At 46.6% G+C, this 15062-nt stretch overlaps 1 protein-coding gene across 2 annotated transcripts in view; it reads right to left on the bottom strand.

The window, feature by feature from the left end:
- SPATA5 (spermatogenesis associated 5) overlaps nt 1–14753 on the bottom strand; it is a 211496-nt gene extending 196743 nt beyond the window's left edge. For both annotated transcript variants that reach the window (XM_040967253.1, XM_040967254.1), the window contains exons 1-3: nt 14565–14753; nt 9112–9236; nt 6799–6956 (exon numbers count right to left, since the gene is read on the bottom strand). In XM_040967253.1, the coding sequence (XP_040823187.1) occupies nt 6799–6956; nt 9112–9236; nt 14565–14724 (443 nt within the window). In that variant the 5' untranslated portion in view covers nt 14725–14753. The remainder of the gene's footprint in view (nt 1–6798; nt 6957–9111; nt 9237–14564) is intronic.
- Between the last annotated feature and the right edge of the window lie 309 nt (nt 14754–15062).

Raw genomic sequence — 15062 nt, 5'->3', positions numbered from 1 at the left:
CAAACTCTACCTAGGGTTATATACATAGAACAAATCTTGGGTTAATTGCATAGCACAAAAATGCAGGCCTAAGTTAATCATTCTATTTCCACATTTGTCTAACTTGGAGGAAAAATTTTATTCATAGATTACTTCATTCTTTTTATAAAATTCATAAATTATCTTTTCAAGAAAATTAATTCTTGGAGCCTGTGGTGTGGCGTGTAGCAGGCAGAGCCCGTCTGGGAGCCAGGACATACAGCAGGTGCTCGGCTTCCAATCCAGCTCCTTGTTAATGGCCTGAGAAAATCAGCAGCCAGCCAGGTGTTTGGGCTGCCACCCACATGGGAGCCCCAGGCTGATCCAGCCCTGATCACTGTGACCACCTGAGCAAGTCAGAAGATGGAAATTAATTTCTATAATTCTTTCAAACAAATAAACAATCCTTAAAAACAACAACAAGATTCTAAATTGCAATCACCTGAAGAGGCACGACAAAAGAAAAACCTAGCTGACAGTTTACAGTTCATTATGGAGAAAGGGAAGATACGCTTAAGAAAACAGAGAGGGAGTTCTACCTTGGCGGCTCAGGTGACAGCAGCCCTCTGCAGTGGTGGTGACCAGCTTGTGGAGAGTACCCGAGCCACGTCATGGACTTGGTCCATGAGCACAATTGCCACACAGTGAGAGAGTCTGGGTTGTTGGGAGGCCAGAGAGAGAGAGATTTTTCCCCCCCATGGTGAGTACACCATGAGGAAATCCTGGGACAGAATTAAGGCCTCTAGCCCTGCCCTGCAACTACCACCTTGTGGCACAGGAAACTAGGAGGTGGGAGTTCGACCTTGGTGGCCTCGGTGACAGCAGCCCTCTGCAGTGGTGGCGACCTGCTTGCGGAGAGTACCTAAGCCAGGTTGGACCCAATGCCCGGGACTTGGCCCATGGGCACCATCACCACACAGTGACCAGGTCCTATGTTGGAACGGCCAGTGCACCCATTTGGCGCCAGGCTCTGCCTGGTGGCTGCTGACAGACGGCAAACTCATGGGTTTTTAGGGTATGAAATTGCTGCCTAGGGACATCCATGGATAAGCCCAGTGTGAGTGCAGGTGAGGGATGAATTCTGTGTGATTCCTAGCGATGAGATCTCAGTACTTGCTTGCAAAAATGGGGACTGAGATCTGAGTGTTTGGACGGGAGAGTCCATAAGTTTTATTTGGGCCAGACTGATTCACAATCCACATGGGAATCCTGAGATGGGCTGTTAGTGTAGAACATCACTGACTGCCACACACCAGTCTTCAAGAAAGCTATGGCTGGGGGCCTGTCTGGCAGGGCTAGGTACCAGTACCTGAGTGGCAGATCAGGGGATGGGTCACAATTGGCAGGGTCAGGAAACTAACCAACATGCGAGAATCACATTTAGGGGTAGATTCTCTGGGGGAAGTGAGGGCCCAACCCTGTGGAAATACAAGTCCCGCAGGTTAGCTTAAGAGTTGAGGTGATGATGGGCTGAGCTAGGTGTGACCATGGAACCTGCCATTACTTATGGGCAAAGGAACCGACAACAGTCCGGGCAGGTCAAGGCAGCAGCACTCAAACGTGCATCTTAAAACAGGATGTGTGGTGGGCCAAGCTGCAACTGGAAGGGGGCGGACCAGCCAGGGCCAAGCAAACCTTAACTCACTAGGAAGAACAGAAATCAGGATGTAGCACAGGTCATGCCAAACTAGGCTCTTATGCCGACTGGTCTGGATGAGCCAGGGATACTAGACTTCGGTACTGAAGGCAAAGGCTAAGACAGGAGAGGGGCTATGCCAAGCTGGGTCAGAGCAACCACTGGCATGCGCGTGATTTATGATTGGGAACAGGCCTGGTTGGTGAGTTAAGAAGACACTCTAACTGGGTTGGGGTTCCCACTGGTGAGTGAGGGGGCCAGAGTGTGGGCTGCGTTCTGGTCTGGATATGGCTGCAGTCTCCTTTGACACAAGTGTGAACTGGGACTGGATGCACCAGGCCCGGCTAGACTCCAGCATCATCTGGTGCACTGGAGGACCAGGGTAGATGTAAGATGGACTAGGCCAGGTCTCTACCCCTACTGAGCCATGTGTGAACCCTGTCTGGGTATGGATGAGCCTTGGCTGGGCTGAAACATCCAACAATAAGAACCAGAATGGGTTGAAGGCCAGTCAGGAAAAGCCACTGTTCCTGCTAGGACAGGAGGTAAACTAAGTAGGGCTGGATCATGGACCCACCAGTATGTGTGAGATCTGGCACTGAGAGAGGTTCTGAAAGAGGAGCCTGGGCAATTACTCAGTCAGGACACAGTCCCTGCAGGTGAGTACAAGAACCATGACAGGGAGCATCCCAGACCAAGCCAGGGAAAGGTACCCACTGGCAAAAATTTGCATAGGTCACAGACAGACCAGGCTGAACCAGTTCAAATCACCTGCTGGCAATTCCAGGCACCAGAACAGAGTATGGGCTAGGCCAGGTATGGTTGCAACACATACCAGTGCACATTATGCCTGGGACTGGATGCCTGCTGGGCTGGCTAGGCTATAACCCTCACCAGCATCAGCTGGAATTCGGGGTGGGCCGGGTTGGGCCAGGCTATAACACCCACTGGCAAATGCCAAGGTGAGGTGGTCATACCAGACTGAGCTGCAGTGTTCAATCAGCACACGTGAGAACCAGGGAGGGAGGGGGCAAAGCAGGTAAGGGAATATGGAGGGCTCCCCTGCTGGACAGCTACTCCCACTGGAGAGATTGAGCTAGGAAGGGGGTAGGCCAGACCAGGCAGGGCTACAACACCCATGGGCCTCATGTGAGCTAGATCAGGGAAAAACCAGGCTGGGTTGATTGTTCCTACTGGTGCAAGCATAAATTGGAGTGGGTGAGGGTTGTTTGGGCTTAGCCGCAGCATCAGATGGCAGAGGCTGGCACTGGGGGCTAATTCTGTCAAGTTAAACTGCAGAACCACCTGGAGAGTGCATAATCTGGGAGTTGGAGTGCCCTAGAAGGGAAATGGTGGGCTTCTCCCTCTTGAGTTACCACTCCCACTAGAGAGCATGAAAACCAGGACAGGGGCAGGGGTGGCTAGACAGAACAGCACCTGCCAGTATGTGTGTGGGCTAGACAGTAGCGCAGATAGGGCTGCACTAGGCTTCAATGCCCATTGACATGCAGGATAGCTAAATGGGATGTGGGACAGACTCAACAAGTCTGCGGTACATACTGGCAAGCATGGGAACCAGCGTAGGGGACAGGTCTGGGAGGGTTAGAAGTTACCCCACTAGGCTGCGGCTCACACTGGTTTGTGTGAGGGCCGAGTATAAAGTGGGCAGGATTAAGCTGGACTGCAACACCCATTGGTTCCAGTGGAAGACATGGCTGGAAACAGAACTGACCCAGCAATTGCAACCACCAGCATGTGCATAAGATGACTGGGGCGATGGACTGTGCTGGACCCTGTTCTGACAAGCACACACAAGAATCAGATCTGGGACCACCTCAGACGAAATTTCTCTGGGGATTCCTCCAACTGAACTGCTGATCTCAGAACCCCAACCATGAAGAGATTATGTCAGCCAGTGGATTCTGAAGAGATTTCATCGTGCTTGGAACGGCAAGACTGGCAGCAATTCAAAACTATTGAACTATCAAAACTGCATGAGCAGGACCCTTGGAGCATGTCTCAAACCAGGGACCTGGGATGGGTGGGAGGCTGGGTGGGTTTTTCCCTTTATCTCTTCCCTTACCCCGGATACAGAAAAAATAAAATATTAACATGGAAATCAAAATAAATAATTAATTAATTAATCAATTAATTTTCAAAAAACAGAGACAACCTTCACTCCAGGAGAGAAACAACTGTCCAAGGAGTTGCTTATTATATTCAAGTACAGGAAGTAGGCAGGTCTAAATGTCACTGTGTTTGTAAAGAAATCTCCCCCTGGAAGAGTCTTCCAAGAGTAGTGTGTTTTCTCTGCCTCTTCCATACGTAAGCCTGCATCAGTAGTGGTGGCCTACAGCTGCCCATTTGCCTCTATGACCAGTTATGAGACGGAGGAGAAAAACAGTACATGGCTCAAGGGAAGACTTTATAAGAAAATTCATCTTGGAGGCAGCTAATATATTACAGTGAGTTAAAGCTGCACCACTTCTGGCCAAGCCCCCACTTAATACACCCAGGACAGCCTAACTCCTAGCGCCCTTGTCACCTATATGGAAGGACCCAGATGTAATGCCTTTTTCCCTAGGCCCTAGCCCAGCAGCAGCTATGTGGCTACTTGAGGAGTAAACCAATGGATGGAAATCTCTCTTTCTCTCTCCTCCTATCTCTTTTAACTCCTTCAAATAACTAATTAACTAAACCTAAAAAAAAACAAAAAAACAAAAAAACAAAAAAAAAAAACACCTCTCATGTGATCAAACTCTAAACCTTATTCTCTCATTACTATCTAAAATAACACAACTGGTCCTCATTACCTGCTGACACTACATTTACAAATTCAGCAACTCATTAAATTTATGCTCTAAAAATTGGTATTCATGAGCATTTTCAGTTAATAACAGACACAGCAAAGTGGTAAAACATCTGGGTCATGCAATACCTACATTCTGCAGCTTGCCTTGCTTCCACTCTCATTCAGAGACGACCAGAGCATGAAACAGGAGGAGACAGTGCAGTGCTGTACAGGCTCCAGGCTCGGGAGCGAGGTGAGAGAATTTGAAAGCTGCAGTACAGCAGCCTCAGCCAAATTCCTTATCATTTCTGACTCTCTCTTCACTTTTGTAAAATAAACAGTATCTACCACAATGAACAGCATCTGAGATTTTTTACCTGTATATACATGTACGAAGAATAGTCCAAGATTTGTTAACAGTGTTCAAGGATACTTTAACAGGATATAAAACACAAAAACAGGAGAATCAACTACATACTCAAATTTTTTAAAAAAGCAAAGAGCAAATTCCATGAAAATAAATATAAGTAATAAGGAAATTGAACAAGAACAGTTCAATTGGTTTATGGAATTAAAGCAATTTTATTTGGGTGAAAACAGTTTGGAACCTATCTACATCCCCTTAAATGTTGCAATTTACTTATGGGACATGCATGTGACCTGTGGCTAAAGCACCACTTGAGAAACTCACATTCAGGTATCAAGAGTGCTGTGTTTAAATTCCACCTCTGCTCCCAACTGCAGCTTCCTGCTAATGCACACATGTGGACGCAATAATAATTGGAGTAACTGAGCTCCTGCCACCCATGTCAGAGTACCGGACTGGGTTCCTGGCTCTTCACTCTGGCTTACCTGGACTGGATTCATGGCTCTTCACTCTGACTTGGCACAGCCCTAAGTTGTTACTAGCATCTGGAGGCTAAACCAGTAGATGGGAGTTCATTCTGTCTGTGCTCTCTTTCTGCTGATTACTTACTTCTTTCTACATAGATCTGAACTGTTACATTTCATTGTTTTTTTATTTATTACATTTGAAATGTATTTGATATGTATAAATAGCAACAATATTCAGTCTTCCTCTTAAAAGTTGGGTGCAGACTAAACCATAACCACTAGAAGGAGCTCTAACATTAAATTTTTTTCAGGGGCACCCAAATAACTTGACAGCATCAAAATTATTGATTTTCCTAACTGGAAACTAGTTTCTCTACACCCTACTGCTAAAAACTAAAATATTTCTATATAAAGTGTTGAAAAACAACCCTCGGTCTAAAAAAAAGGCCTCTGTAACAGGTGATCACTGTTCACCTACAATGGCCAATGCCCAATAGATCAGCACAGCTACAGTAATGTTTTAAGACACAGATGGAGTTTTAAGCTGCACAGTATTTTTAGCTATCTTATGATAAATTACCATGCCCTACACAATATTAGAAGATAAGAAAAAGGGTAAATGTGCAAGCGTTCAAATGCAGATATTGTAATGCAACATATATTAAGCATCTGTACACAGCTGGTATTCAGAAAAGTTTCTTTCTGCTTATTGTTCATTAAATGCATTAAATACTCTGAAAACATTTTCGTCCGTTTTTAAGCAAAAAACAAACAAACCAACAAATAAAAACACACAACATACACATCCACCCTCCAGGCTAGAACTAAAAAAGTAACAAAGAAAACATTTTAAACTGAAGATTAACACTAGAGAAAGGTTTTGTGATTCTGGCATACAACATAAGCATAAAAAATTACAACTAAGGTGATATTAAAGTATCTCAAGTGGCATCTTAAAATGAAATCTTAAGGCAAACTTTCTTTTTTCCCTACTAGCAGGGAAATTTCTATTACTTTAGCTGTATTAATAGTTTGATTGAAATAATTTCACAAATTAATTTACACAATCATGCTCTTTCAGTATTAATAAAAACTTTTTTCACAGCACAAGAATTTACTCCTTCCTAAACAACTGTAACAGGTTCTATGGCAACGCAAGAATAAAAACACTGCTATAACCTTCAAAAATAACTCCCCTCACCTAAAACATCAAAGCATGCATAACATGGAAGTCCCTCCTCCACAAGTGCCACTGCAGAGTGCACACTATCTTGCGGGTCCAAAATGACAAGTACAACATATGGGATCTTAAAGACTTAAGCTTGAGATTATGTGCTATATTACTGGTTATTTTTTTTTACAATCATTATATTAAAATATTATTTTACATGTGTGGACAAATATACGTAATTATTTTCACCACTTTCTCTTTACTGTATAATGTGGCTCCTAGAAAGTCACTCAAAATGCATGCGTAGTGTACACTCAGGACTCATGCCGTCACAGGAAAGACTCCTACCTGAGTAACACGTCCATCTCTTCAGCCTGCAGCACGGCGCCCAGCAGAGGCTGCACGCGGATGGCCTCCCCGGTCCTCACGCCCATGTTCTTCTGCGCCATGTCACTGAGGCCGACCTTGCCGCCAGGAAACCCTGCCACAGGCCAGGCTGTATAGATCTGCCCGGACAGAGGAAACAAACATACACAATACTGCAGCAACTGGAAGCGGAAGTGCACAGCTGAGAGCATGCATCTTTTGCAAAGCACAATCCTTACAGCAACAGTCACAACCTGACACAAGTCACAACAACATTAACAGTATTTTTTTTAAAGGATGAAACACAACGCGTGTACAAAATATATTTTAATAAACATCATGTTCTTTTGAGAATAGGAATGATGGCAGAAGACTTGAAAAGAAAAAAGACACAAGTACTAATATGTGACAAGAAAATGAGAAAAATACTAAAAGTAACCAGGTTGTAATCCTACCTAGAACTTCCAGTACATCCAAGAAGCAGTCACACACTGCAGAAGAGCTTTACCAAAACCTGAATATCATCAAACTGCAACGTTCAAGAGGAAGACCAAGACTTTGTGGCGCAGTGGGTTAAGCCCTTGCTGCCTATGACACAAGCATCCTAACTGGAGCACCTGTATTGAGGCCAGGCTGCTGTGCTTCTAATCTAGTTCACTGTGAAACGAGCCTGGAAAAAGCAACAGAAAATGGTACGAATGCTTGGGCACCTGCCCTGCTGCTGTCACCATTTCTTCAGTGGATCTTTAACTGCTTTCTCCATTTCTCTAATGGTACCTTTCAAATAAACAAACCATAAAAAATAAAGAGCAAATAGTTTGTATTCAAGCTTACAGGTTTACAACTCTCTTGCAAAACAAAAAAGCAAAGTGCCCTGTGAATAGCCTAGTGGCTAAAATTCTCCCCTTGTATCCACTGGGATCCTATATGGGTGCCAGTTTGTAACCCAGCTGTTCCACTTCCCATCCAGCTCCCTGCTTGGGGCCTAGGAAAGCAATCGCGGACGCCCAAAGCCTGCACCCACACAGGAGACCCAGAAGAATCTCCTGGCTCCTGGCTTCAGATCAGCTCAGCTCCAACTGTTGCGGCCACTTTGGGAATGAACCAGCAGATAGAGGATCTTTCTCTCTGTCTCTCCTTCTCTCTGTAAAGCTGCCTTTCCAATAAAAACAAATAAATCTTAAATATTTCAAAAATATAGGACTGACAAGACAGCTCAATTAGCTAGTCCTCTACGTCCAGACACCAGGATCCCATGTGGGCACCAGTTCATGTCCCAGCTGTTCCACTTCCTGTCCAGCTCCCTGCTTGTTGCCCGACAAAGCAGCAGAGGCTGGCCCAAGGCCTTGGCACCCTGCACCCATGTGGGAGACCCAGACGAAGTTCCTGGCTTCAGCTCAGGTCAGCTCTGGCTCTTGTGGCCATTTGGGGAGTGAATTAGTGGATGGAAAAACTCTGTAAACCAATGGATCTCTCTCTTCTCTTTCCTGTCATTCTATCTTTCCTAACAATTACATAGCATATGCATATAGTTTTATGTATTTTACATTTATATCATTATGCAAATTTTTTTAAAGATTTGTTTTTATTATGTTTTTATTGGAAAGGCGGATATACAGAGAGGAGAGACAGAGAGGAAGATCTTCCGTCCGATGATTCACTCCCCAAGTGAGCAAAACGGCCAATGCTATGCCGATCCGAAGCCAGGAGCCTCTTCCGGGTCTCCCACGTGGGTGCAGGGTCCCAAGGTTTTGGGCCGTCCTCGACTGCTTTCCCGGGCCACAGGCAGGGAGCTGGAAAGGAAGCGGGGCTGCTGGGATAGAACCGGCGCCCATATGGGATCCCGGGCGTGCAAGGCGAGGACCTTTAACCACTTTGCCACCACGCCGGGCCCCATTATGCAGAGAGAGAGAGAGAGAGAGAGTGAGTGTGTGTGTGTGTGTGTGTAGTGACCCAGGAAAGGTTCTGGCCTTGAAATCTTCTCAACTATGATGAATGACAACAAGGACCAGATGAAAACAGGGAGAGTGGTTAAGTATTTTTTTATACAAACTGGTGACCTTCTCCTTACAAATAACACTACTGTAGTGAAATGTAACGCACTGGGAGGAACACTAAATCTATGTGTTTCTACCTCCTGTCATTTTAGAGCTAATAATCCAATACAGATACTCAAAGAGAGTCTGTATACATTTGAAATGTCCTTTAAAATACTTATGCATTTATTCCAGCCCATGTTGGAACTAAAATCAGAAACATCACAAAAATGCTTAAGAAAATATAAAGGACTCTTACCTCTTGCTTTCCATCCAAACTGGTAAGCAGCACTGGTCGACCTATGCATATATTTGTAGATTTCATAGTGTTGAGTCCAAGATGAACGAGCGAATTCTGGAATGTTTTAGGAACTTTGGTATCCACTACGAAGAAACAGAAATTATTTTTGTACAATTCTATAACTGAAGTTATAGGTATGCATTTATAGGGTAGGGGGGTAAATAAAAACTTTCAATCCACAAAACCACATGAATACAGTACTCCAACCTTCACTGTAACAAACATTTAAGAGCTGGCAACATGGTGCTGCTCCATTTCTGATCCAGTTCCCTGCGATTGCGTCTGGCAAGCAGAAAACGGCCTCAGTGCTTGGGTCCCTCCTGTACTGATTTTGGTTTGGTTTGAGCCCAGCCCTGTTTGTCTCAACCATATGGGGAGTGAGCTAGCAATGGAAATTCTGTTTGTCCCTCTCTCTGTGACTCTACCTTTTCAAATCACTTTTGGTGGGGGGAGGGGAGAACAGACTTAAAGTTAAACCTTGTGAGGCTTTCCTTTTAGCACAAAATTTATCAAATATGGAATTTAAACTAGTCACACACATTACTATAAAATGTAGTCCAGACACAGATACTGCAGTCAGAGTTCTACCTAACACTGCTATGAATAATCAGAAAAGCATCTCTCGCAATGAAGGAAGAACAATCAGTGGAAGCAAAGTTAAGGAGCATATCTCATTCACACTACTATCTCATACTACAAAATAACTCCAACACTTTTCTCCTACAAAACCAACATACCCCACAGAGCTAACAGTTGTCCAGAGAATAGAATCAAAAAAGCACAGTGCATGACACAAGAAGCTGAACACAAATTCAACCTTCTTATGAGCACACATTTCTCTTACAATAATCAAAAACAGCTAAGAAACTCACTGCAGCAGGACCTAATATTTCATTCCTGCCACTCTCTCCTTTAACCCAGTGAATCCCCTTTCCCTCTGTCCAATGACCTCACAGTAATACTCAGTCCTTCCAAGTCTAGCTTTTCTCTTCCCTCTATTCTGAGCTGCACATGTGCCAAGCCCTAGGATTTCCTAACAATTCACAATTTTCCCTAAACACTTCCACACCTATTAATCGATATTAATCCAAATTCCTACCCACTGACCTCATTTCCCAGTACATCATCAAGTGTTCTCCGTTTATAGCATCTTAACACAAATCCACTCCAGTTCTCCACTCCATGCCTCAGCCCTCCAACATGTTAAAAATGTATTTGAATACCTACTTTACCTATTAACTGTAATGACACTTTACTGAGTACCTTCAGTGAGATTAACTGACAAGATGGTGATGGTAATTCTAAACAACTACCCTTTCATTTATTCATGCAGCAAATATACATAATGCACCTACTAGATGACAGACAACCGGCCAGACTTCTGTTCAGTCCTTCCTCTAGTAGGAGAGATTTATCAAGCAATCTCTGAAAAACTGTGATTACCAACTAATATTAACCCAAAGAAAGAATGAGAAGGGTAGCAGAGCATATGATCAAATCTGGAAAAATCAGAGAGTACATCTGAAAGAAGACAGAAAACAAGTAGGAAATAAGTAGAGGTGGAAAAGAAAAAGGCAAGGCAAGCAAAGACAAGGCAAAGACAAGCAGACTGGTGAGATGCTGGGTGCCACCTAAGCCACGCCTGAGGTGGGAGACAGCTAGGATCCAGAGAAAACAGCATCAGAGAGGATGTTAGAAAAAGCTAGAAAGAAAAAAGTAGTAAAATTACAGCTGTAATAACTTGAAAATGCTAGTTCAGAAAGAGCTCCATGCCTGCCTGCCAGCTTGCAGGAGACAGACGTCAAGCCCCACCAATCTCCACACACCAATGACCAAACCTGGCCAGAGGACATCGAGACAATCTAGTAAACACAGGCTGACAAGGACACTTTGTGAGGAGACCCATTAATGGATGACCAATAACCAAACAGAAGACCCTAATGGGAATCTCTTCAGGAACACCCAAAGGAGTGTTCCAGAACACCTAGCTGAAGTCCAGAGGGATAACTTCCTGATTAGAATAAGGCCACAGTAAATGTACAATGTAAAAACAAAAGTGATAACAGTCCAAAGCAGAAATCACTTAAACGGCTGTTGCAGCATCTCAAAAGAGATGGCGGCTTAGATTAAACCAGGAAGGAACAAAGCAGCTGCTTCCCCGGGGGGGAATCTGAAATGGCGGCAGGACCCGGAAGCCCAGCCTCAAACCAAGGCGCTGCCGCACATTCGCAGCAACTTCGGCAGATTCGCGGCAGATTCGCGGCAGATCTGCGGCAACTTTACGGCAGCAAACTTTACGACCATGAAACTCACAGAGACAAGGCTGAGAACTGTGTCTCCTAGTTACCACACTGCAGACGCCTGGTAAAGAACACGAATATCAAGTGCCTGCAGGAAAACCATCCATCTTCTCCCGGCCCAACATGGAGTCTCTATCCTGGGATTGTCTCTCCAGAGTAAAAGTTGTAAAGATAATACTGGGGGGCCCGGCGCGGTGACTCAGTGGTTAAGGTCCTCGCCTTGCACGCCCGGGATCCCATATGGGCGCCAGTTCTATCCCAGCAGCCCCGCTTCCCATCCAGCTCCCTGCCTGTGGCCCAGGAAAGCAGTCGAGGATGGCCCAAAGCTTTGGGACCCTGCACCCGCGTGGGAGACCCGGAAGAGGCTCCTGGCTTCGGATCGGCATAGCATTGGCCGTTTTGCTCACTTGGGGAGTGAATCATCGGACGGAAGATCTTCCTCTCTGTCTCTCCTCTCTGTATATCCGCCTTTCCAATGAAAAAATAATAAAAATAAATCTTTAAAAAAAAAAAAAGATAATACTGGGGCCCAGCACGATAGCGTAGCAGTTAAAGCCCTCACCTGGAATTCTCCCAGATCCCATAAGAGCACCATATTGGTGCCAGTTCTAGTCCCAGTGGCCCACTTCCCATCCAGCTCCCTGCTTGAGGCCTGGGAAAGCAGTTGAGCACAGCCCAAAGACTTGGGACCCTGCATCTTTTGGGAGACCCGGAACAGCTCCTGGCTTCTGGCTTTAGATTGGCTCAGCCCCAGCTGGTGCGGCCACTTGAGGAGTGAACCATCGCACGGAAAATCTTCCTCTCTGTATATCTACCTTTCCAATAAAAATAAATAAATATTTAAAATTTTAAAAAATAAAGATAACACTGCCAGTGCAAAAGCAGACACAGGCTGGCTGGGGGGGGTCAAGACATTTGTTAATGCTGGGGACTTAGAACCAAGGTCAAGTCGGCCTCCAGGGGAAGCATTCCAGGGAGGGAGCCATCTGAGGCCCACCATCCTGGTCACGATCTCCTTGGCGCACCACACCCCACAAGCCGCCTCCTGGTGGAGCCGCCACCTCGGCTCTATGCTAGTTCACCTCACCTCTGCTGCCAGAGGCACCTGCAGCGGCGCTGGCCTGGAAGCCCCAGGAAGCTGCTGCTGACACCTGGCACGGGGGATTGTTAGACCCTGGCGAGGGGACTCACTGCCACTGTAGGCAGCCTTGCCAAGGCCACCTGCGATGCCGTGTCTCCACGACCCACAGTATGGGATGCTACTCGCCAAGAATCCCTGTCAGCGACCCAGTCTACCTTGCAAGGACCATGTGCAGAGGACCCAAGCCCCAGAGTGGCCACATCACGGGTTTTATGCTAGAAAGAGAAAACTAAGCCTCTTTAAAAAAAAAAAAAGGAATGTGGAAAATATTTAGAACATTCCAGTGATAATTAGGACTCCATCATCTCTCACATTCCGTCACTAAGTCCTCAAACTGGAATAGGTTTAATAAGTATCTAAATTGTGTAATTAACAAACATGCAAAAGAGATGAAGTTTTCTTTGTTGGAAGGCCTTACAAGTTGGTCCAGAGGTACGTGTGAGAAATCAGGGAAGTACTCTAATGTTATTCAAAGCACGTCTGCAAGCCACCTGTCAATGGCGCACGACGCACAGAAAATTGGGATAAATGTTGAGAGGCTTTTATTACAATTTCACAGAGTGATCTTACATATCTGTTGAATCTAACAAAAACGTTTATTTTTGCTTTTTTAAACGTATTTGTCTTTTATTTGGCAAAAGTGCTAATCTGTGATTTAACGTAAAGCTTAAAACAGAATTAAGCTCAGTCAAAAAGATAACTAAACGGAGACTCTGGAACCACACAAACGACAAATACAAATCTGAAAATTAAAAGAAGGTGCAGATAGGGAAACCTTGCCATTATTGGATGAACTTGCAAGATAGAATGTAGACCATGCATGAAAAGTGGTGAAGAGGATGAGCCTGCGAAATTACCTAAAAAGTACCAAAAGAATGGAGAAACCTAGGAAAGCCTGATGACACCCAAGACAAGCAACCTGCTTCTGGAAGGAGATGGCACGTGCGCAAAGCAACGGAGAGCCATCCACTGGCTATGTCAGCAAAGGGGATGGTTCGTGACGCCATAGGTGGAAGACAAAAGCAGGCAGACAACATTTTTAAAAGTCTCGCTGGGAGAAAAAAAAAAAAGACTGGGAGGGGCTGAGATAGAGTGGTGATAGAAGTTTCCTGAAGGAAGCTTTAAATGTCCTTGAATGATTCAAGGACAGAGGACCGGTTGGTGCGCCCAGAGTTGCTGGCTCTGGCCCTGGCCTGGGGGTGAGCGCCTTTGACTTCGCTCCATGGACGGGCCTACTTTTCTAGTAAAATGTAAATCAACGTTTGAAAGGAAACGGTTATTCATCTTACATGAAGCAAAGTGGTTTTGGGTGCAATTAAACAACTCAAGCCAGGGAAAGGGCGCTGGACTGGCGGTTAACAGGGCCCCTCATTCCCACCTGCTAGGAACTTGGGCCCCGGAGGCGGTGCTCAGGGCGGCCATGCTTGGTGTCCCGCCACCCACGAAGCAGCCCGGCTCCTGGCTTCAGCTCGCCACGGAGGGACCTCCCGTGTTTGCACTCCCCGCCTCACAAGTAAAGCACCTCGGAATTTATTTTTCTTTTTTTTTAATTTATGGCGGAGGGTTGGACCTCCAAGGTAGGAAAGAGCCCAAGTGAGTTAGGCCAGAGGAACAGTGAGCGGCCAACTTCTCCAGCGCAAACCAGGGAGCTCCCTTTGGAGGTGCGCCCCGCGCCGGGCACCCCAAGCCCACACCCCGGCGCCCCACATCCCGCACCCGGGCACCCCGCACCTGCGTGCCATGCACCTGGGCGCCCCACATCCCACACCCGGGCGCCCCACACCCCGCACCCCACGCCCCGTGTCTCGTGCTCCACACCCCACTCCCGGCCTCCCCGCACCTGGGCGCCCCACACCCTGCACCTCACACCCCGCACCCCCCACACCCTGCACCTCACACCCCGCACCCCGTCTCTCCCCCTGACGACGCCCCGAGGCCTCCGTCCGCGCTCTCTCCCACAACTCTTTTACCCTTCTCTAGGAAGTTGGTCACCACCAGTAAGCCGGCCGCCACCGCAAGGTCCGAGTCCGGAATAGCACGGGCTCCATGACGAAAGGAGGCCGTGGAGGACGCGGACGAACCGTTCTCCGCGCTGTGGTTCTGCCGCTTTCTGCTCTTTTTGGAAGACATGACCGGGAAGACAGCCGGAGCCCACACACCGCCAAGCCGGCACAACGTGCACGGGCCACGGAGAGAAAAAAACTTCCGGAGCGGAAGGTCAGCGAGGCTCCACCCCCCGCGCCGTATTCCCCTACGTGGAGCGCAGCGAGGGAGTGCTGGGGGGCAGGGGCGGGCTAGGGCGAGAGTGCTCAGACCCCGCGGTTTTTGAACCGACCCGACGAGGTCCTGACTTCCGCAAAAAGCAAGCTTGGGTGTTAAGGCACCGTCCTTTGCCTTGTGAATGACGCCGACGGAATTTTCCTGTATCTCCTTCCGCCTTCTCCAAGCCTAAACCAATAAACATCTGT

This window comes from Ochotona curzoniae, unplaced genomic scaffold (genome assembly GCF_017591425.1).
Source record: "Ochotona curzoniae isolate NIBS_2020 unplaced genomic scaffold, NIBS_Ocur_1.0 scaffold_4506, whole genome shotgun sequence".
In the NCBI taxonomy this organism is placed as follows: domain Eukaryota; kingdom Metazoa; phylum Chordata; class Mammalia; order Lagomorpha; family Ochotonidae; genus Ochotona; species Ochotona curzoniae.
This window is presented reverse-complemented; position numbering and strand designations above follow the sequence as displayed.